A 24105-nucleotide genomic window follows, 5' to 3' on the forward strand; every position below is an offset into this window, starting at 1 on the left:
ATACCTTAACTACAGTGGCCATGATTAACTGAGAATATGTGCAATTTACAATATGGAAGCATTAGATGCACAATCTCCCACTATCATGCCCTTTTGAAAGGGCATGATTGTAAAAGATCTACATCCCATAACTGCTACTTTATCACTCTGACTTGCACAACTGGATGCAAATTACCACTGCTCTAGCATACAAAGCTGTGCAGCTTTTTATACTGAAAGCTATGTGGCATAGTCCATTGCAGATTGGGTAGTCATAATTCAGTTATCACAGAGTATATATATATATATATATATATATATATATCTGATAATTCAAAATAAAACAAAATAAAACATAAGCTAGTAGTATGGCAAAAAATGTAGAGCAAAAAATTAACATAAAAATAACGTAAAATAAAATAAACCGAACAGGGAAGGGGAAGTAAAGGTAATAAGACATAAACAGTAGCCAATAGGAGACTATCAGCTACTGTTTATGTCTTATTACCTTTACTTCCCCTTCCCTGTTTGGTTTATTTTATTTTACGTTATTTTTATGTTAATTTTTTGCTCTACATTTTTTGCCATACTACTGGCTTTTGTTTTATTTCGAATTATCGGATATATAAACTTTTAAGCCATTATTTAAATATATATATATATATATATAGTATTTGATGAAACCAAATTCTTCTTCAATTTTGGCTTGTGTCCAGACCATCTCAAATCTTGTTGAATGGGCATACTCTCCTATGGTGATTTTCAAAACTACTGTAAAATAAGTCGCTACCACTAATTGTAAACACAGTTGACAGATGTCAGCATATTCTGTGGAGGTTCAAGAGAATCTAATATACATACATAATTTGTTGATAATATTATGTTGAAAGAACCTTCAGTGTGTGTGTGTGTGTGTAAAAAGCGAGGTAACTGCTTCTAACTTACCATCAGTTGTAATCTATTGCTTTCACTCTCTTCTTCTTTCATTACTTTCTTTAGATGCTTTAGTGTATGCCAATGTACCATGGCATTTGCTGCTGCCATGGTTTCTATAACAAAGGTAACTGTCATAAAGCTAAAAGGGAAAAAAAATCTAAATTATGCAAATGCATGCACGTATACACAAAAGCATGGACAGGCATGCATGCACACAAGGTTAAAGAAAGTACTGTGGATAAGACAACAATATATGGTTTTCTTAAATAAAATTTTATCAATGATAAAAACATTTAAAACAACACCAAGAAGAAAACTCACCAAATTTTTATACCAAGTAAATCAATGGATAAAACATTTCTAATAAACATAATCTAAAATAGGTCACTAATAAAAAATTTGGTTCAAATCGCAACAGGAAATACTATAATCTTCTTCATTTCTATTTCTTGACTGAATGTCTTTCATTTACCTGTTCAAACCAAACCACATGTAATTTTTAACTGCAAAGTTTATTTTCACTTTTGATATTCTATTGCAATTGGACAAGGTAAAGAAATACATGACATGCATTTATTTGAAACATCCAAACCAACACTGATATCCATTTCATTAATTCCTAATGATATAGATTTTGGCTCTTCTCTTATTCATTGGTTGATGCTGTAGCTGAAAACTTACGTAACATTAAATAAATACATATAACGACTTAGATTACAAACGTAATATAATTAATAACATAACATAATTAATTAATAAATTAATAGAATCATGACTCAGACCAGAGCAGCAAAGCAAAAGGCTCAAGCTAATGGAAGTGCTGTGGCTCAGAGCAGAACTGAGGGGGGCAGTTGTCCTCTGACTCACAGCCTTATAAAATGCACTGTTTGCTTGATGTTTGCAGAGCAATCGGGTACGGGACATGATACTGCCATGGGGGATGTCTTTGTGTGTGCGCGATGCAAGGAGTGTATCAATATCAGGCAACAACTCGGCGTTCTTGTGGGCCTATATGAGAGCTTGAAGGACAGGGTGGATGCCCTCGAAGAAACTAAATTGAGGGGCCCATCAAGCTCTCAGCTGCCCACATCAACGCCAGAGCTTGCACTTGGGCATCGCGGGACACAGAGACAACCCCTAAGGCAGAATGCGCTGGTCCCAAAGGAACTAGTAGTTGTTGGTGACTCTATTGTCAGGGAAACGGGGAACATGCTTTGTAAAAAAGATAGGTGGAACAGGACCAGGGTATGTCTGCCAGGGGCAAAGGTTGATGACGTTGTAGAGCGAATATCATCTTTTAAGGGCACAAAAAGTGATATAGTTGTACACGTTGGCACTAATAATATTAAGAGTAGGAGACCGGCAGAATTACTTAACAAGTACAGGTCACTGTTGAACAAAAGCCGAGAATTAGGGTTGAATTTGAAAGTGTCTGCAATTCTGCCCAGACACGATAGGAGGGAGTATATGATGAGAGCCTTGTCGATAAATTCGGCCCTGGAAAGATTGTGCAAGGCTCAAGGGGTAGAATTTTTTTCAGCCTGGACTGTACTTGTTAACAGGAGAGATTGCTTCTACAGGGATGGGATACACTTAAATAGAAAGGGTGCAAGAATATTTGCTGATGCTATCGAGGCAGTGTTAGGTGGGTCGGAAAACTGCTAGCTTGGGGGGAGACAAAGACCAATAGATTGACAGTAGCCACTGGCAGAGGTGAAAGAGATTCTTGCACTGCTTCTATTAGAATGAGCAGAAGCCTGAAAAACAAGATGCATGGTATTTCAGAGACTGCTGGGAGCCATTGCGGTACAACTAAACACATGGGTTGTGTTAGGGTAGCTAAGAATAGAAACAGGTGCAGGTATACTTGCGTGTACACCAATGCTAGGAGTTTAGTAAATAAATTTGATGAATAACATCGAAGGCAGATATTGTTGGGATATCAGAGACGTGGAGTCACACAGATATAAGGGATGCAGAACTGCAATTTGGGGAGTACAACGGCTACAGAAAGGATAGACAGCATAGGAAGGGGGGAGGGGTTATGCTATTAGTTAAGAAACACATAAAAACCAAGGAAGTGAAGCCAGTCGACATTGCTGGACAGTGCAGTGTGGAGTCAGTTTGGTGTGACATAAACATTGGGAGATCAAAATTGAGAGTGGGAGTGTGCTATAGGCCTAATGACTCTGATGAGTATAATAGAGTGGGAAATAGAGTGGGCCAGTAAATCAGAGTGTCTTATAATGGGAGATTTTAATTTCCCAGATATTGACTGGAATTTGGGGGCTGGTTACTCACACACTAGCAGGGCTTTTGTGGATTTATTGGATGATTGTTTTCTACATCAGCATGTTCGGGAGGCAACTAGAGGGAGTAATGGGCATTAACTACCCTGAATATTTTCTGCTGTTCTTGATAGTCTCCCTACTCCTGTGAGGTGTAGGTGACTTCTTCAGGGATGCTCCTTCCATCCCCTGTTCCATTTCTTAGTGGAAGCTTTACTATTATTCCACTCCATTACCTTCCTCTTTCCCCAAAACTCAACCATCACCCCTACACCCATTTCCAACAAAACTTCTGATATTTTTTTTTTTTTTTGCCTCTCCCTATCAAGCTCAGGCAATGCCAGAGACCTTGCATGATCCTACTTCTTGACCCACCTCCTCTCAGTATTGGACATAAACTAGGGAACTAAGCATAGGAACCTAGGCTAAGAGGCCAGATGAACAAGACCAACTAACCCAACACTACCAATGCAAACCATACAATATTTCTGACCTTCACAGCATGAATTGTATTACAAAAGTTACATCACAGAGTTGAGGGAAACCTCAGGTGCCACAAGACCTGTAAACTGTACACTATGTCCTTTCTGTGCATGTTGTACCCACCATGTTCAAATTCTGCATCCCTTATGTCTGAGTGACACTACATCTCATATATCCCTACAATATCTGCATTTAATGACTTAACCATTACTTCAATTTCATTTACTATGCTCCTTTGCACCTGTAGGTCAGCCTCACAGCTGAGAATAAGAACAAGTGAGGACCCTCAGCATCGCAAATCTTGAAATCCAAAACACCTTACTTTCCAGGCTGCTCCATGTTCCAATAGAAGCAGTTCAAGAACTACTTACACCCTTGCCTGCGGCTGTTGTTAATCTATTAGTCTGTGTATCCCCCAAGCTAACAGTTTTCCAACCCACCTAACACTGCCTCGATTAGCATCAGAAAATATTCTTGTACCCCTTGTATTAAGTGTATCCCATCACTGTAAAAAGTCTCTCCTGTTAACAAGAACAGACCATACTTGAAAAAATTCTACCCCATGAGCCTCTCAATCTTTCCAAGATTGGACTGATGGACAGGCTCTCATCATGTACTCCTTATCGTGTCTGGGCAGAATTGCAGATACTTTCAAATTTAATCCTAACTTGCAACCTTTTCTCAACATTGCCCTATACTTGTTAACAAAATAAGTCTCAGATCTCCTCTTCTTAATATTATTAGTGCCAACATGTACAACAATATTACATTTCGTGTCCTTAAAAGATGATATCTGCTCTACATGATTAACTTTTGCTCCTGGCCGACAATATCCTAGTCCTGTTCCACCTACCCTTTTTACAAAATGTATTTCCCATTTCTTTGGAAATAAAGTCACTGACAATAACTACCTCCGTGGGAACAGAACATTCTCCTGCTAATAATAAAACATTACTTTCATTTTTATAAATTAAAGAATTATATTTTAAATAAATTAAATTAATTTTTTTTTTTTTTTTTTTTTTTTTATGTGAACCCCAAACATGAGAGGTATTAGAACCTACAGTACTTAGCACCGTGCTTGGGTTGGAGGTTGAGAAGAGGAAAGAAGATATTTGTTGACATTGGACTTGAACTTCTGTAGATTGTAATTTTCAGGAAATATGTATGAAGGAAGGTTGTTCCAGAAAACGGCAGTTGAATGAATAAATGAGGAAGATGAAAATTTGGTTCTGTGGGTTTGAAGTTGGACAGTAAATGGATGTTGGCTGGTGACGGCACGTGTTCGGACTGTTTTGAAAGAGAGAGCGGGAATTATAGAAGCCAATTCAGAAGAACAGTGCCCATGGAAGTATCTGTAGAAGACGCTTGCAGCAGAAACAGTACATCTATGAGAAAGCGAGTGGAGAGACTGTTAGAGATGAATCATTAATTAACCTAACTGCCCTCTTCTGAATGGAATCAAGAAGCCTGAGAGAGGTTTTGGAGGCACCACCCCAGATGTGGGAACAATATTCCATGGCAGGGCGGATTTGCGATTTATACAGAGTGAGCAGCTGTTTGGAAGAAAAGTAACGCCGAGAGCGAAAGAGAAAACCAAGTTTTTTAGATGCAGAGGAAGCAATATTTGTAATGTGCTTGTGCAAAGAGAGATTAGAAGCCAGGGTAATCCCCAAAAGAGATATATCATTTTGCCTAGAAATCGGAGTGTCACTAAAGATAAGCATAGGAGCAGAAGAATCCTTTTTGCGAGATATAAGACAAGACTGAGTTTTAGAAGGGTTGAAATCAACTAAGTTGTCTTTGCCCTACTGGAGAATTACCTGAAGATCGGCATTTAAGGAATTGGTAGCAGATTTTCGAGAAGTTGAAGCTGATTGAGCAGGACAAGGTTTCTCAAAATAGAAAGTTGAATGCAATGTGCTATCATCGGCAAAACTATGGATAGGATTTCCAGTCAATGGAAGAAGGTCCTTGATATAAAAGAGAAAAAGAGTGGGGGAAAGAACTGAACCTTGGGGGACACCGGAATTAGTGGAGAAGTTAGAAGACAGAGAGCCATCGGAGGGAGAGAAGTTAGAAGATAGTGGGCGATCAGAGAGAAAACTGGATAACCATTTACTAAAAACAGTTGGCAAACCATAAGATGGAAGTTTGTTTAGAAGACCTTTATGCCAAACACGATCAAAAGCCTTTGAGATGTCAAGAGCAACTATTTGTGTTTCACTGAACCTTTCCATTGAATTAGTCCATAAATGGGTAACATAAGCCAGAATATCACCAGTGGAACGACACTGACGGAATCCATACTGGCGATCGTTGATCAGACGGAGGGTTTCTAGGTAGTTTAAGAGTTGGCGGTTAATTGATTTCTCCATTACTTTAGAAAGAGTAGAAGTAATTGCAATGGGACGATAATTGAATGGGAGGGATTTGTCACCCTTTTTAGGAACTGGCTGGATATGAGCAAATTTCCAAGCACAAGGAAAAACACCTTTGGAATAAGAAAGTGTAAAAAGGCAGCAAAGAATAGAAGTAAGTTCAGGAGCACAGGTTTTGAGAACAAGTGGAGAAATACCATCAGGACCTGGAGTTTTCTTAGCATCAAGATTCATCAAAATCCTTCTGATATCATTTTGACGGAAGATCACAGGAGGCATTGAATGGAGCGTGTTGGGAATGGTGGGAGGTGTTTTACCAAGATCATTAATAAATGAGCTGGAAGAAGAATGAGATGCTAGCAGATCAGCTTTATCCTTGGCTGAAGTACAACAGAACCATCTGGTTTGGACAGAGGTGGGAGCAGAGATGGGCAAAAGTTGCAGCCAATAGCTTTGGCAAGAGACCAGAATGCTCGGCTACCATTAGGGCAAGAAGCAAGTTTTCTACTCTTAGCCTGTTCAAACTCTAGTTTGGACTGATTAATAACTACTTTACAATTGTTGCGAGCTTTGGTGTAGGCAGAAAATGAAACTGAAGAATTAGAAACAAGCAAACTACGATATGCAACATTCTTCTCTTGAACAGCCTTAGCACATTTATTGGAAAACCAAGGTTTAGATAAAGGACAAGATTTTAAAGTGGAGTGTGGGATAAAGGATTCCATTCCTGCAAGAATAATTTCACTGACACGATCTGAGCAAACGTTGACATCAGATGTTTTGAAACAGTAATCCGACCAAGGAAAAGAAGTCTCACAGGTCATTCCATTTTGCATTCTTGTAATGCCAAACAACACGAGGTTGGGAATAGCCATGAGATAAAGGTTCCACTGGAGAAGAGACAATCACCAAGTTGTGATCTGATGTGCCTAAAGGACCTCTCACTTCGACCGCGTACGTAGAAGAGTTGTTTGTGAGAAAAAGATCAAGCGTATTGGCTGTATGATTAGGATTGTCCGGTATTCTTGTAGGTAAATGAACAATCTGTGTTAGGTCATTAGTAATTGCAAAAGCCTCAGCATCTCGACCTGCTGGGTCGGTGTGACTAGAAAACGGAAGCCAGCTGGAGTTGTGAACATTAAAATCACCAAGGAAAATTACCTCACTGTTAGGAAAGTTGGACTGGAGAAAGTCAAGTTGCAAAGAGAGGAAGTCAAAGAGCTCCAAGTGATTAGTGGAGTTGGGAGAACGGTAGAGACAACAGATGAATTTGATGCAATGAGGTAGAGAGATTTTAAGCCAGAGAAGATCAAAGAGAGGAGATTCCAAATTGCCAAGTCTCTGACAGGGAATATCAGAACGGACATATGCACAAGTACCACCTTTCAGGCGAAAGGAATCATACAGCGAATAATTTGGGCATCTGAGATGAGCAGTAGTTGAATCAACTGATAACTGAGACCACTGCAAGTGGAAATGGACATCGTTGAGATTAGAATTGAGACCACGTATATTTGTGAAATGAATTAGGAAGTCCTTGGGAGGTTTAGATCTTTTCGCAGATAAGCTTGCTCTATTAGTTTGACAATTCATGGTGTATTCAATAGTAAGAAAAAGTTGGTGGGACATGCTGTATGAAGTAATGAAATTTTTGGATATGGCGCACATGTGGTAAGAATATACCCAGATCCTTGACATAACGTGGCCTAAACAATGCTCCTCGCATACACACTACTCAGACTCCCTGCAGTCACTATCTGGCAGAGTAGAGGTAGCAAGATTATACACTAGCTGATCCGAAAGCCTCCTAGAGAGTTACCAATAGGTTCGGTCCGGTGTACTAACTAGCGGCCGGCCTGCGTACACCGTTTTAGAGCTGTACCCTCGAAATGTAAGGAATATTGGATCTCGCCACAATGTTCATCATAGCCTCAAAAGTCATCAATCATACTGCATGATGGAAAAGATATGGAAAGATTGACCGGAACTTAGCTTTAGAGACTAAACATGGGTTCCACCACTTCAAGGCGCCTCCGTAGCCAGGTGGGAAGGAGCAGCAGTGTGTAGCACACGCTTCTTGATTAGCCCGGGGTTAAAGACTGTTACCACCAAATACGGAGGATGTGGAAAGGTAAGGGAATGACCACCGCATATCCCGGAGCAATATGGCCTTAGTTGCTAATGCTCCTAAAAACTAAATAACAAACAAACCACCACTTCAAGGCTACAATAAGCAAAGTGGTGGTATTTCACCAGTTGATGAGAGTCATCTACCACCTAGTACTGCCTTATTATAGTAATTAAATATATAATTAAATTTTAAACATTAACTATGACTATAAATTATAAATGCACCAAAAATACTTACCTCATGAATGCAAGGACTACTAAAATTAGCAAACTTAGTAGCCAACCAGTATTCTGAAAGGCAGCTGGCATTGTTAAAGCTCCAGTACCCACAATTAAATTAAAAACATATACAAGACCCATCTGGAAAAAAATAAACAGTATCAATAAAACTTTCAATTCTTTTAAGTTTATGTAAACACATACTGAGAGTCTTTAAAATACCGTGGCTGTTCAGACAGTAGTGTTTCGGCAAACATTAGGCTCAAAACCTGTCAATCTTTCAATTTAATTTCAATTTTTAAAACCAAACTGGGAAATTTTTAAAGTCTTGAATAAATTCTAAAATTATTCTGGAGTTTTTTTTCTCTTCCAGTTAGCATTAAATAAACAACAATAATTAATAAATGAAAAATCAATTATGATAGCTTTTTAGCATTCGTAGAAGCATATGATCAAAGAAAGCAAGGTTATACAGCATTAACAAGAAAAAAAAAAAAAAAAAAATTCCCATTTCACCTATTCATTTGCTCCAAAAGTTTGTCCACTTCTTCCTTCAATTTATTTAAGCTATCAACTTCCACAACAACAGATGTGGAAGTTTGATCCAGCAATCAACCGCCTACTGGCTAAAGGCAAATTTCCACACATCTATTCCACTACTGCCTTTCTTCAATTGGCGCCTCTGTAGCCAGGTGGGCAGGAGCAGCAGTGCGTAGCACACACTTCTTGATTAGACCAGGGTTCGAGACCATGACCACCAAATATGGAGGATGCGGAAATGTCAGGGAATGACCACCACATATCCCCGGAGCAATATTACCTTAGTTACTAATGCTCCTAAAAACCAAATAACAAACATAACTTTCCTCAATTTGAATTTATGCCCCCTCAGGTGCGTAACCTAAGCAAGAGGAAGAATCCCATCAGCATTGAGCTTGCTCAAACCATCCAAAGCCTTATACACCTCAATCAACCAGAGGTGCTAACCTCCAGATGCTGCAATTTGCATAACTTAAGCATTTCCTTATAAGAGCAACCCTTTGTTCCCCTCGCCAACATCATTGCCTGGTGAAGGTAAAGAAAGCCTGCAAGAGAACGACGAGAAACATCGGATAACTTACGCGGAAAATTAGTTTCCCGATACGGCACTCTAGCGCTGCTCACTCGGTAAACAGACAGTAGGTGTTATCAATCTGGAGCAAAGTCGAAAACGATATATTGATTGACAGGTAGACGTGGCAAACGATGTGCTGATTGGTGGGCGAACACAACACATGGGTTTAGTATCACTTTAGCAGCACTAATGGTAACTTGTCCTAATTGCACATGCCCTAACCTTTTTTCACCATTACAGTATTTTGTTTGTTTGTTATTTGGTTTTTAGGAGCATTAGCAACTAAGGCCATATTGCTCCGGGATATGCGGTGGTCATTCCTTACAGTATTTCGTAATGGTAAAAAAAAAGGTCAGGTTACCTCCACTTGAATCCCATGGGAGCTTGAACCCCTCCCGAAGTGGAGGGGGTAACATAACCTTTTTTCTTTAGAATCAATCATATTTAGAAATACATTCATGAAAAAATAAATTTCTTTATGATTGTATTTTTATTTTCTTGTTCAATAATATGCCCTAATGGTGAAAAATGGTCAGGTTACCTCCACTTGAATCCCATGGGAGCTTGAACCTCTCCCGAAATGGAGGGGTAACCTAACCTTTTTTCTTTAGAATCATGGGTGGACTAGCACATAAATTGTTTATTAACAAAATATAAATTTTTTATTACTGCAATTTTATTTTTAAAGACACTCGTGCGGATACGCATGTATCATAACATCATATATACGGATACACACGTATCATAACACATATCATATATATATATATATATATATATATAAAGAATCTTTCTATTTTTTTCTATTATTTCCCAACCTAATGTTTAAGTTTAGGTCGCAAAATACAAGGAAACCTTTTCTTTTATTTCCTAACCTACCATCTAAGCTCAATTTATGAAATACAACGAAAAACAAAGAAACCTTTTCCTTTTTTCGTAACCGAACCTAAATCAATAATACAGTAAAAACACTCATCAACTCCGAAAATCTGCTTTTAATAATGAGAAAAAAAAAAACACAATGAAGAACATAAAAATGAATGGGAACGAAACTTTCTCAGAAAATAAATTCATGAGTACAAATCATACAGTGGGACCTGATAGCTATTCATAATTTGAGTAACAATATTGTGAAAAGTATCTTCATGATTTTTCCCATAAATTTGACACTACATATATTCATTGATGTGACCCATCAACATATGTTTACAGCTGCCATTTACTCTTTTAGTTACACTTTTTAGTTTCTTCCACTGGGCTTCGATATTATTCGTATGTACGTGCTCTTGTATGTGGATCTACAAAATGTTCGTTGTGTTTCACCATTAAATGTTTGTAATTCTTTTTTTCTAAGGCTGTAATACAGCTATGTGCACACCATTCATCTGTTATGATGGTAGTAATTTTCTTCACTTTTCTAATAATGCGCAAGAGTTTTTGCTTTCCAATTTTTTATCAATTTCATGAAGACAAATTTAGATTCTCTTTCGAACACACCAAACACCCATTTCTTCTTAGCAGTTAAATTTTTTCCTCTGTGATGTTTTGGTTTTACCAATACAGTTTCATCTGCTTCTACAATTTTCCCCGATCCACCCAACTTAATGGGTTTTTTATCAACTGCAATTCGCAAATATATCTTCGTTTCTTATAAAACTTAATTGCTGTCACTTTCGAAATCTCCAGATGGAATGCTGTCGTAGTAACTGGCGTGCACGTTGACCAAAAGTATATAATGTACATTATCTTTTTCAATGAAAGTTTTGTATTTTCCATAAAACTATGTTTGAATAAAGAAACTCGCGAAGAACATTTTTTACAACACCACAACTTTCCACATGACTCTGTTCGTGATTCAATTAGATGAAAATAATCATTGCACTTAAAACAATACAATTTCAGTCTTATCAATTTAGTTTTCATCAAAAAATCAAGCAACATTTTATTTTCCTTACAAATTTCTTTCATCTTTAAAAGATTCATCGCTACTATTACCTATTCACCATTCATTACAAACTATTATACACCGTTCTTTACTGGTAAATACACATCATAATGCCACCAATGACTACACAGTAGCTTGTCATCTGTCGTGCCCACCACCAATCATTTCATTTCATTGTTTGCCATGCCTACCTGTCAATTAATATATCCTTCTCAATTTCTGCTCTAGACCGATAACACCTACTGTCTGTTTACCGAACAAGCAGCGCTAGACTCCGGTGTCGGGAAATTTTCCACGTAAGTTATCCGACATTTCTCGGGGTTCTTGTGCAAGCTTTCTTTACCTTAGCCCATTGCTTTCTCTGTACTTGTTCCAGCAGCTCTATACCCTTCCTAAAATGGGCCTTCCAGACCTGTATGCAATACTCAAGGTGTGACCTAACCATTACCTTATACAAAAGGATAATCAACTCCTTATCCCTGCTAGCAAGATACTGCATATCATTAATAAGACCCCATGACCTACTCTAACAGCATGTCTGCACTGTCAGAAAACTTCATATCTGACTGAACAATTACCCCCAGGCCTTTTTCATTCTCTATTGCCCTGGGTGTTGTACCACATGGTATGCAACTCTGGGGTTACTGCTACCCATATGCAGTTACTGCTACCCGTTGCATTTGTCAATGTTAAACTTCGGTTACCACTTCTCAGCTCATCTGCCCAACTTTTCTACATCCTGTTACAGTAGTGTACTGTCATTAACAACCCTGCCAACCTTTGTATTGTCTCAGGTTTTACACGTCATTTCAAGACGGTTTCAGTACCAGTTATGCGATCTGCTTCCATTTGCAGCTCACATTACCAAACTGACCTAGGGATCTTCAATGCCTTCAATCTTCAATGAAATGTCATGTACAGACCAACTACTTAGATGGCACTATTATTCTCAACTGAAAGTCTGCAAGAATGATGCTGAATGCTGCATCTTGCATTCACAATCATAGTATTTCTGCTCGAAGAAATGTGAGCATATTTATAGTGACAAGCATTAGCAAAGACACAAGATGCAAGAAAGCAAGCTTATATAGCATCAGCCAAAAAAAAAAAAAAACAAACCCTTTATTTCACCCATCCACTTGTTCCAAATATTTGTCAAGTTCTGCCTTGAATCTATTTATGCTATCAACTTCTACAATGACAGATGGAAGTTTGTTCCAGCAATCAACCACCTGCTGGTTAAAGGAAAACTTCCACACATCTATCCTACAACTGTCTTTACTCAATTTGAACTTATGCCCTCTCAGGTGATTATTCTGAGCAAGAGGAAGAATCCCATCAGCATTGAACATGCTCAAACCATTCAAGGATTTATACACCTCAATCAGATCACCTCACAGATGCCTAGTCTCCAGACACTGTAATTTGCAAAACTTAAGCCTATCATTATCATGTCTGCCAGGGGCAAAGGTTGATGACGTTGTAGAGCGAATATCATCTTTTAAGGGCACAAAAGGTGATATAGTTGTACACGTTGGCACTAATAATATTAAGAGTAGGAGACCGGCAGAATTACTTAACAAGTACAGGTCACTGTTGAACAAAAGCCGAGAATTAGGGTTGAATTTGAAAGTGTCTGCAATTCTGCCCAGACACGATAGGAGGGAGTATATGATGAGAGCCTTGTCGATCAATTCGGCCCTGGAAAGATTGTGCAAGGCTCAAGGGGTAGAATTTTTTTCAGCCTGGACTGTACTTGTTAACAGGAGAGATTGCTTCTACAGGGATGGGATACACTTAAATAGAAAGGGTGCAAGAATATTTGCTGATGCTATCGAGGCAGTGTTAGGTGGGTCGGAAAACTGCTAGCTTGAGGGGAGACAAAGACCAATAGATTGACAGTAGCCACTGGCAGAGGTGAAAGAGATTCTTGCACTGCTTCTATTAGAATGAGCAGAAGCCTGAAAAACAAGATGCATGGTATTTCAGAGACTGCTGGGAGCCATTGTGGTACAAGTAAACATATGGGTTGTGTTAGGGTAGCTAAGAATAGAAACAGGTGCAGGTATACTTGCGTGTACACCAATGCTAGGAGTTTAGTAAATAAATTTGATGAATTTGAGGTATTGCTCAAAACATCGAAGGCAGATATTGTTGGGATATCAGAGACGTGGTGTCACACAGATATAAGGGATGCGGAACTGCAATTTGGGGAGTACAACGTCTACAGAAAGGATAGACAGGATAGGAAGGGGGGAGGTGTTATGCTATTAGTTAAGAAACACATAAAAACCAAGGAAGTGAAGCCAGTCGACATCGCTGGACAGTGCAGTGTGGAGTCAGTTTGGTGTGACATAAGCATTGGGAGATCAAAATTGAGAGTAGGAGTGTGCTATAGGCCTAATGACTCTGATGAGTATAATAGAGTGGGAAATAGAGTGGGCCAGTAAATCAGAGTGTCTTATAATGGGAGATTTTAATTTCCCAGATATTGACTGGAATTTGGGGGCTGGATACTCACACACTAGCAGGGCTTTTGTGGATTTATTGGATGATTGTTTTCTACATCAGCATGTTCGGGAGGCAACTAGAGGGAGTAATACTCTTGATTTGATTATCAGCAGTGATTCTTCATGCATCAAGAATCTGCAGATAAATGAACCACTAGGTGGCAGTGATCACAGTGTGCTGAAGTGGGATTTACTCAAAGAGGTAACTACCATTAGGGGTAAAGGGAAGGGTTATTGCTTCCGTAAAGGCGACTACGATGGACTGAGACAGTATTTAAATTCTATACAGTGGGACCAACTGATGATGTTACCAACAGCAAATTCAAAATGGGAAGCATTCAAAGAACCATGCTGTGTCTGAGCTATAACTGAAGTCTTGTCTAAATGATCCTGCAGTGCATCTTTAACCAGTGCCTCCATTAATTTAACTGGAACAGAAGTTAAACTAACAGGTCTGCAATTACCTGTCTCCCTTTCATCTTCATTTGTGGATTGGGGGTCACATTTGCACATCTCCAGTCCATGGGTACCTCCCCTGAATCCAGGGAAGCTCTCATAATTATGGCTAAGGGTTTGCTTACTTCCTTTGCCACCTTCTTTAATAATAACTGATAGATTCCATCCACCCCAGGTGCCTTTCTTGTGTTTATCTTCAATAATTTCTCCTCCGCTTTACTCTCAGTTATTATAAGATTATCTAGCTTACTGCCAGAGTTGAATAGACCTCTGGCATTCCCCTCCCTGAATAACTCCTCATGTGTGAATGTCGATGCAAAATATTCATTCAGTTTGTTAGCTACCTGAGCAGGATCATCAACAGTTGAACCATCGATATCAAGTGGACCAATCTGATTCATCCCCTTCCTTCTAGAGTTTACATAAGTAAAGAACTCTTTGCAGTTTTTCTTTGCATCCTTTGCCAAAGATTTCTCATAATCTCCCTTCGCTTGCCTAACCTTCTTTGTAACTTGGTTACAGACCAGCTGATATCTATCACAGGCTTCTGTGTCACATGTTAATTTATATGTATCCCATGCATTTTTCTTCTCTGTCACATATCTAATTAGTTCATCTGACATCCATTTAGGCCTGAATCTTGAACAATATTTCTTTGTTAGTGTGGAAAGCCAAGTGGCTTCCAAGATTAATTCTTTGAATGCTTCCCATTTTGAATTTTCTGTTGGTAACATCATCAGTTGGTTCCACCGTATAGAATTTAAATATTGTCTCAGACCACCGCAGTCACCTTTACAAAAGCAAAAACCCTTCCCTTTACCCTTGATGGTAGTTATCTCTTTGAGTAAATCCCACTTCAACACACTGTGATCACTGCCACCTAGTGGTTCCTTTATCTGCAGATTCTTGATGCATGAAGAATCACTACTGATAATCAGATCATGAGAATTACTCCCTCTAGTTGCCTCCCGAACATGCTGCTGTAGAAAATAATCATCCAATAAATCCACAAAAGCCTTGCTAGTGTGTGTGTGTGTGTGTGTGTGACCAACCCACAAATTCCAGTCAATATCCGGGAAATTAAAATCCCCCATTAAAAGACACTCTAATTTACTGGCCCACTCTATTTCTCTGCACAATTGCTCATTATACTCGTCAGATTCATTAGGCCTATAACACACACCTACTCTCATTTTTCCTTTCCCAGTGCTTATGTCACACCAAACAGACTCAACAGTGAGGTTCAACACATACTACTTGGGTAGAAAGTGAGCTACTTTCAATAGAGGGGCATCTATATATTAACAGTATCATAAAGTGTAAATATTATTAAAAAAATTTAAACAAACATATTACATATATATTCAGTACTATTAGTTACTTCTATTTCTGGGTTTATTTCAAAATTTCAAAAGAAAAAAATTCAAATCCAAATTTGACTAAACCGAATTGACTAGACCTCCCCCCTGGGGGGGGGGGGGCTAGTCAATTCGGTTTAGTCAAATTTGGGTATTTGTCAGGGAACTGGATACAGCTACCCTGTCAGATTAAAATGTCATCATCTGGACATGGTGAGAGAAATGGGTTTGGCTATGGATTATTGTTTTGCTGTTGGGGCTGTAAGGTCTGTCTCTGGATATTTATACACATCTCAAATACTTTTTGTGGGAAGCTTGTGAAATCTTTATAATTATTTTCTTCTATTATAAATAAATGTTCTTGTTCCCTGGGTAGGGGGCCAATTTCTGCTATTAATTGGATTCTTTGTATATCACAAATTATACATTCACTGAGAATGTATGTCCCATCTTCACTTTTACCACAGGTACAGTTTGGATCATGAGTCAGCCCCTAAGGAAGTTAATTTAGCCTTTAGGGATCATTTTAGAGCTGTACTTGAAATGTAAGGAAGACTGGATCTAGGCATGATGTCCATCATAATCTCAAAAGACATCAGTCATATTGCATGATGGAAGAGATGGGGGAAGGGGTTTGCCAGAGCTTTGCTCTTGAGACTGAAAACATGGGTTCCACCACTTTAAGCCTCTAATAAGCAAAGTGGTGGTATTGCACCAGTTAATGAGAGTCATCTACCACCTAGTACTGCCTTGTAAAACAGAAGAGCAGCAATTTTCTGTATGGTGTAGGTGCCACACCTTTACCACTGCTACATTGGTTTGCATCTATGTGGGCACCTCCACTTTATACTAGATTCTGTATTTTGGGACTTATACATGGGGTTACACTCAAGGTTACTAACAGTCCCACCATTGTGGAGGTGCAAACAGAGGATTCGGCTGTCACAGACTGAATGGACTTCATTGAAATTTGGTCCACCTGACTTGAGTGTCACCTGAATATCAGTTCATTGGCAGTTCCCAGGTAGCAAGCCCAGCTTGACAAACTGATAGAATGTCTAGGACAGCCTCAAGAACCAATATAAGGAATAATATATAAAATTAAAAATAATAGAAGGATCAATATAATACAGGGTGTTTCAAAAGTGATGGGTCAATAATTTAAAGGTGAACTGTACAGACTACAATATGCAAAAAAAGCCTAGTAAATGGGTCCTTAAGTGAATCATTTTCGAGATATTGCACATTTCTAGTTGGGATCTACTACTGATAAGGTGAACTCAGAGTTGGGATCCACCACTGACTTGTTTGTTTAGATTAGGTTATGCTCATTCTCACCCTTTCCCCTCTCTCAATGCTCTGAGACATAGCAGACATACTAGTACTTGTCAAAGGATAGTCAATACGGAAAGAGGTTACAGCAATGAAGAGTATGCAGACATGCACTTCATGTATGGTAAAGCCAATGGCAGCGCACTCGAGGCTGCATGTACTAAGAAGCATTTCCCTGGCGAAGGCAGCCCAACAAGTGCACATTCATTAGGGTACATCAATGCCTTAAAAAACATGGGCGCTTTGCATATGGAATACGAGCAGGTTGTCCCAGAAGCATAACACCTGATGTTGAGGAATGGGTGTTAGAAAGAATAGAACAAAATCCAGGAATTTCGACAATGGACAGGAACACTCTGCAAGAGCTTATACTGAGTCATAGTAGTGTGTGGCGATGCAAAATTTGCCAATTGCCATACGCCTACCGTATGCAGCGTGTACAAGGTCTTGGCAATACAGACTACCCTCCCAGAGTGAACTTTTGCCAGTGGATGCAACAACAGTGTGTCCTGAACCCCCAATTTTTAAACAACGTTTTGTTCACTGATGAATCTGGGTTTACTCGTGATAGTATTTTTAATTTTCATAACTATCATGTTTGGTCCGACAAAAATCCTAATGCAATTCACAAGTCACGACATCAGCAACGTTTCTCGTTGAATGTCTGAGCAGGACTACTAGGAGACTCTAATTGGACCACACTTTCTGCTAAACAGGCTAATAGGAGAACTGTACCTTCAGTTCCTGCAGAATGTTCTTTCAGACTTGCATGATGATGATAATGTTCCACTTCAGCAATGCCAGAACATGTGGTTTATGCATGATAGTTCCCCGGCACATTTTGCTTGAGTTGTGACTCGGTATCTAACTAGAAGGTATAGTCAACAGTGGATAGGTAGAGGTGGGTCTGTAATGTGTCCTCCCAGATCACCAGGCTTAAATCCTATGGATTTTTGTATCTGGGGTCATGCAAAAAGCTTGGTATACACTTCTGACATTAACACAGTTGAGGAATTTCAGCGTCAAGTTGAAGGAGCCTTTCAGCAAATCAAAAATGACCCAGGAATGCCTGAAAGGATTCACAACTCAATGCAGAGAAGACTACAAAGCTGCGTACGGATGCAATGACAGCATTTTGAACACCTTTCGTCAGTAGCGGATTAAGATCGGTTGAGGCCCCGGGCGCAGAAGAAAATATTGGGCCCCTTAAAAAAAAGAGAGACAGGGAAAATAAAAATACATGTTAACCATTTTTTTAAATAAATAAAAAATATTATGTACTATTAATGTTTTATTTCCAATAAAATTTGAATATAATATATGTATAATATAATTAATAATAGCATAATAATAATCACAAAGTTTTGAACTAATAGTTGAACATATTAGTTCAACTAATTTGTTGGGGTTTTGCGTGGGCCCTTCAGAAGTCGGGGCCCAGGCCGCGCGCCCGGTGCGCCCGCCGTTAAATCCGCCTCTGCCTTTCATAATATCCTGTAACATGTAACATCTGTAAAATCCTGTGATGTTGAAACCAAAAATTAAAAATGTATTATCTTATGTTTAATAAAACCAACCTTGGCAAAGGATTCACAACTTTTTGCTAAACTAGTGCTCCAATTGGTTTGGTGGCAGATCTTAAAGAAAATGTGCATTATGTCGAACACGGTTCATTTGTGGCCAGATGTTCAATGGGACTTTTTTGCTTATTTTAGTTTATACTTTTCCCCTTCAAATTATTGACCATCATTTTTGAAACACCCTGTATAGTCTCAAGGACCAATATATTAATACAGTATTAACAAATAAAAGGTACGTCATGTAGGGAGCAGTAATCCCAGATTAACATTCCAATTTTGTGATACCACACTCAGGACAGTGAAGAATGAAAAAGATCTTGGAGTAATAGTACAGTCAGATATGAAGTTCTCTGAGCAGTACAGACAGGTACTAGGATAGCTCATGGGATTTTGTCTATGTTATACAGGAATTTTGCCAGCAGGGATAAGTAGGATTATCCCATTATATAAAATAATGGTTAGGCCAATTTTGAATACTGCATACATGTCTGGAAGCTTCATTTTAGTAAGTATATGGATCTGTTGGAACAGGTGCAGAGAAGAGCAACAAAATTGGTTTGGAGCACAATAGGGGACACAAACTATAACACTCTTTGGGACACAAACTATAAGCATCATGTTTGGAGACTAAGCACCTGCAAGGAGATCTGATTGAGATGTTTAAGGCCTTGAATGGATTGAATAAGCTCAATGCTGATGGAATCCTTCCTCCTGCTCACACACAAAAAAATATATATTCAAATTGAATATATATTCACAGGTTGGAAATTCTAAAATTTGTCTTCAGCCAGAGGGTGGTTAATTGTTGGAACAAACTCCCATGAGATTGGCAGTTTGAATAAATTCAAGAACTAGATAAACTGTTAGATGGCATGGACAGGTGAAACGGGAAGTGCCGTGTTTTTTTTTTTTTTTTTCTTTCCTGGCTGATGTATCAGCCTGCTTTCTTGCATCATTTTTACGATAATAATAAATTATATGCTTCATCAATTTTGTTTGAAATTTGAAAATATGGCCACTTTGGCATTAGGCAGGGTTCAAAAGTTATTCAGTATTTTGCCAGAGGAATTCTTAAAGGTAGTCTGTGCAAATCTCAGAAAAAAAAATAAGTTTTTCTCCATGAATTATAATGGGTTTTATAGCCTGCACATGAAAGTTGGCTTTCGAACAATTATATATATTTTTCTATAATCTTATATAACCTTGTAAGACCTATTATAAAATATTTAAAATAAAAAAAAAAAAAAAAGACATCATGTGAACTTGCATACCAAAATGGTCTAAGCAGCAGAACTCTTGGAAACCAAACCACTGATTCTTGGCTAGCCCTTGGACTCACAAGAACAGCAGAGTACCTAATAAGAAAAAGTACCTGATAGGAGTAAATCTTATAGGAGAATGTTATATCCATTGAACGGGACATCAAGAACCAGCCATGGCCCTAGAACAAATGCCACACTGGACACATGCCTTTCTCCTCCAATTCTCCATTCTCCTTGAGATCTAGGGAGCCCTATGTTATATTCAGATCTATGAAAAATGACCCACCTATTCTCCACCCCTTTCTTGACACATCAATGAACAGAGCTTAAAACTATAAATTCTGCCACTCCCCCTGCACTGCTAAGCCTCTTACTCCTTAACTCTCCCCCCATCAACAATGAAAAACCTGGCATTATGGTAATTTCATTACTGTTTATGAAACATTTCTGTGCTGGTTATAACTGTGCTGATATCTCTTCTGTCTATTTTACACACTTACCTACAAAAATAAGAATTATTTTATTTTATATTTGAAAAATCTAATGCTTAACTTTATAAATGGATCTAATGCTGATGCTCCTGTAATATACTAAAAAAATTCTATTATTCCTATTTTACTTTTTTTTTTTAATAAAAAAAACAGTGTATGTAACCTGCATGCACGAAAAATGTTTTATTTTATGTGAAAACATCCTTGGCTTGGATGAGGTTAAAGGGTTTTAGGAATGAAAAGAATCCAAACACGTTTAACATTTTAAAGCATTTATTTTTTTTGGACAGTTTCATCAATTTGAGGTTGCAATGGGTAGTTTACTTACAATGGGTTTTTAATAACTAAAATATGATACATACCCTTGAGATTATAAAGAGTAGAGAATGGAGTTTGATATTATCAGAGGCTTTTCCAGTAGAAATGGACACTAGCTGATTTATCATATTGTTGTGTTCATACAATTTCCCATACATTCTTTAGGAGCATTATTAATCCACTAAAGAAAGTGAGCGTGTGGACTGCCACAATTTTGAAATTCGATCTGTTTAAAATTGTTGATGACGTAATATTGTCGAAATAGACTGAAATGCTCAGACTGAAGTAAAGTTAAAATACAATCCACAAGTTTATTGAAATGAATTGCACGGGTTACGACCTCTTCATTAACTAAAGTCGCCTTTTCTATGAAATGCTTGATTGTCAGGAATATACAAACCATCATGTTCTAATTTGTATAAAATTTTTAGCAATTTAGGCCAACCGATTTCACTTGCACTCAAAGTTAAGAAGAACATAGGTTTACTCAATTGTCTGATCATCACACACAGATCTCTTTTATGTTGTGTCCAGTAATAAGTTGAATTAGGAATCGATTTCAAAAGCACTAAATTGTTTTCAGTGCAGTTATTGATGTACTCTCGAAATTGGATTTGTTCTTTGGTGAGCTTAGTATCTTTTCCGACGTATTTAAAAGCAACTGTTAATGAATCTTGGGTTTTTAAGACTCATTTTAAGACTCCATGCTGATCTGAATGTAATGCCTCTATAGTTAGAGCACAGCAGCTTTCACCCTTCTTGTGAATTGGTGGTATGATGTAAGTGTCCATTCATCAGGGATTTTTTCCTCAGACCATATTAAAGTATCAGATTATGTATTATTATTATTATTAGCCATATGATGCAAGGAAGCCTGAAGCTCATGCTGCACTAGCCAAAAAAAAAAAAAAAAATTCTGAATTAATTTCTGAACCTGAGAGAGAGAGAGAGAGAGAGAGAGAGAGAGAGAAAAGAAGAGCCAGAAGTAGAAGGGAATCACCAAAAAAGAGAAGAATGATGATATCCGGCTCAGGACCCTGGTTCTTCTCCATAGTGTCACTCCAGCATCCTTAAGCAACTCTGCAGTTATTCCATCAGCTCCTGGTGCTTTAAGCACTTTTTTTCATCAAAGTACAATAAAGGTTAGGGGGAGATCAACAAGTTAAAGCAATATATAGTTAGCATAAAATGAAAAAAAATAAACTATATGGAGATGAGTATGGTACATCCAGGGTCCTGAGCTGGATATCGTAATTCTTATCTTTTTTGGTGATTCCATTCTACTTCTGACTCTCTCAGGGTAACTCAGAAATTTTTTTTGGTTGGTGCAGTATAAGCCTTAGGCCTCCTTGGCCTAAGATAACTTTCACAGCTAATTAAGCTGTGAAAGTTATCTTTAATAATAATGTCTTTTTCTTGTTTTTTGCATTAAAGAACTAATACCATGACTAAGGCTATGTCTGAAGTTAAGTGCATTCTGTGGTCAGTTCTGCAGGATAAAAAAACACGTTTCTTAGGACGGGGAGAGAAGACTGTTTAATCTCACTGAAAACTTGATGGCTCTTTTTCGTGATATATATATGTGTATATTTATTTTCATTTATTTATTTTTTTTTTTTTACATATATATACATAAAATATACATGCCAAAATACACGCTGAAAACGTTTGGACATGAACGCATTTCACTAATCACAGATGTAAAAACTTAAATGAAGGGTATCTCCAACAGATTTCAAATTTCATAACTTACGGCGGCTGAATAACTTTCCCCAGCATCTGTCTGCCCTTCTGCCATTTCTTTCAGAAACAGAAAACTCACTAAATATGAACATATACACTGTGGGTGGTGGTGCAGCTCTCCTAATTAACCCTTGGTTACAGTGATAGATTTATCTAATCGATATCTGTTATACAAGTTTCACGAAGTCATCATATGACATAAATGGGACAATATCACATACTAGGCTATATATACATTTTTTTTTTTTTTCTCTCTGTTCAACAGCTGAGGCGATTAACCCAACTTTTTACTATGGATATCACTACAAATCTGGAGTACGGCGTTTCATTTCGGCCAAACGGAGAAAAAAAACAAATAAATAAATAAATGACATACACAACAATCCCATTGTAAACACTGATAAAAACTGATTTACAAATAACAACTTCTGCTTTATTTCTCTCGTCAGCCAAATTAAACCCACTGTTCTGACCCGTCGCTGCCGAAAGCGACTCTTACAATCGATTTCTTGTAACGACAAGAACCCATTCATTACGTACCGTTACGTACACGATTCGCAGAAACAGCACCCTAACAACACAGTTTACTGTTCTCGAAAACCAACTCGTCCAAATTTTTGCCACTTAGGTTGGGAAAATACCAATTTTCCAAATACCAAATATGTCGGGAAAATACCAATTTTCCCGACATATTTTCTCTTTTAAATTCGATTTTACCTTTTGATCGCACACTGACTTTCTCGCTGAGTAATGAGATGCTAACTATAAAGGTTTCTATAAGAATTCCTAAGCGGATGGGGAGTGATAGAAAGGTTTCTATAGGAATTAAGGGGGATGGAAGCATTTCCCTGCTTTCATCACCCCCAGTGTGCAAGATCTTAGTTGTTGAGGTCGAAACGAAAATTTTTGATCAGGCAATAACCCAAGATATTTTGTGTGATAAGATGAAAGCAGGGAACTGCTTTCATCACCCTTCTTATGGCACTTTTTTGTCTTATTTCTTAAAATTATAAAAAAATATTGGTAAAACTCTATAGGTAAGATCTTAGGTGCTAGTACAGTGGTTTTCAACTGGGATGCCACGGCACACCAGGGTGCCGCAACAACATTCTTGGGGTACCGCGTAATTTGGGTTTAAGTTACTTAAAGTTATTATTATTTTTTTTTCTTTTTGAAATTTATATATTTATTTCATTATAAAAAGGGTACAATATAAAGGGTACGGTACAATATCCATTGTACCATTTCTTTTAAATTTTGTTGTGATCTATAATTGATCTTTATTTAGTACCTCTATATAAAGAATACAATTATTATATAGGTACATATTAAAGGTCGAAAACCCACTGTGTTAGGTGTTTCTTTTGGCCTAGGGGTGCCGTGAAAAATTAATGGGACAGTAAGGACGCCGTGAATCGAGAAAGTTTGGGAACCTCTGTACCACAGAGTAGTAGAACCATTATTAAATCATGTGGACAGTAGTAATATTAGAGGTATGAGGTATGAGGTATGAGGTATTGAGGGTCTAGCGGCTCCTGGGATTTTTCCCATCTCCGCGAATGTTCTATGTATCGGTGACA

General features: G+C 38.0%; 1 protein-coding gene across 1 annotated transcript in view; it reads right to left on the reverse strand.

Annotated features, from left to right (window-relative positions):
* LOC150083106 (putative sodium-coupled neutral amino acid transporter 12) overlaps window positions 1-22756 on the reverse strand; it is a 290752-nt gene extending 267996 nt beyond the window's left edge. The window contains exons 1-3 of the mRNA XM_090378390.1: window positions 22536-22756; window positions 8436-8557; window positions 925-1054 (exon numbers count right to left, since the gene is read on the reverse strand). Coding sequence (XP_090234516.1) covers window positions 925-1054; window positions 8436-8557; window positions 22536-22580 — 297 coding nt within the window. The 5' untranslated portion in view covers window positions 22581-22756. The remainder of the gene's footprint in view (window positions 1-924; window positions 1055-8435; window positions 8558-22535) is intronic.
* Window positions 22757-24105: the final 1349 nt, after the last annotated feature.

The sequence above is a fragment of the Mastigoproctus giganteus genome, chromosome 7 (assembly GCF_048544385.1).
Source record: "Mastigoproctus giganteus isolate SK-2022 chromosome 7, ASM4854438v1, whole genome shotgun sequence".
Taxonomy (NCBI): Eukaryota; Metazoa; Arthropoda; class Arachnida; order Uropygi; family Thelyphonidae; genus Mastigoproctus; species Mastigoproctus giganteus.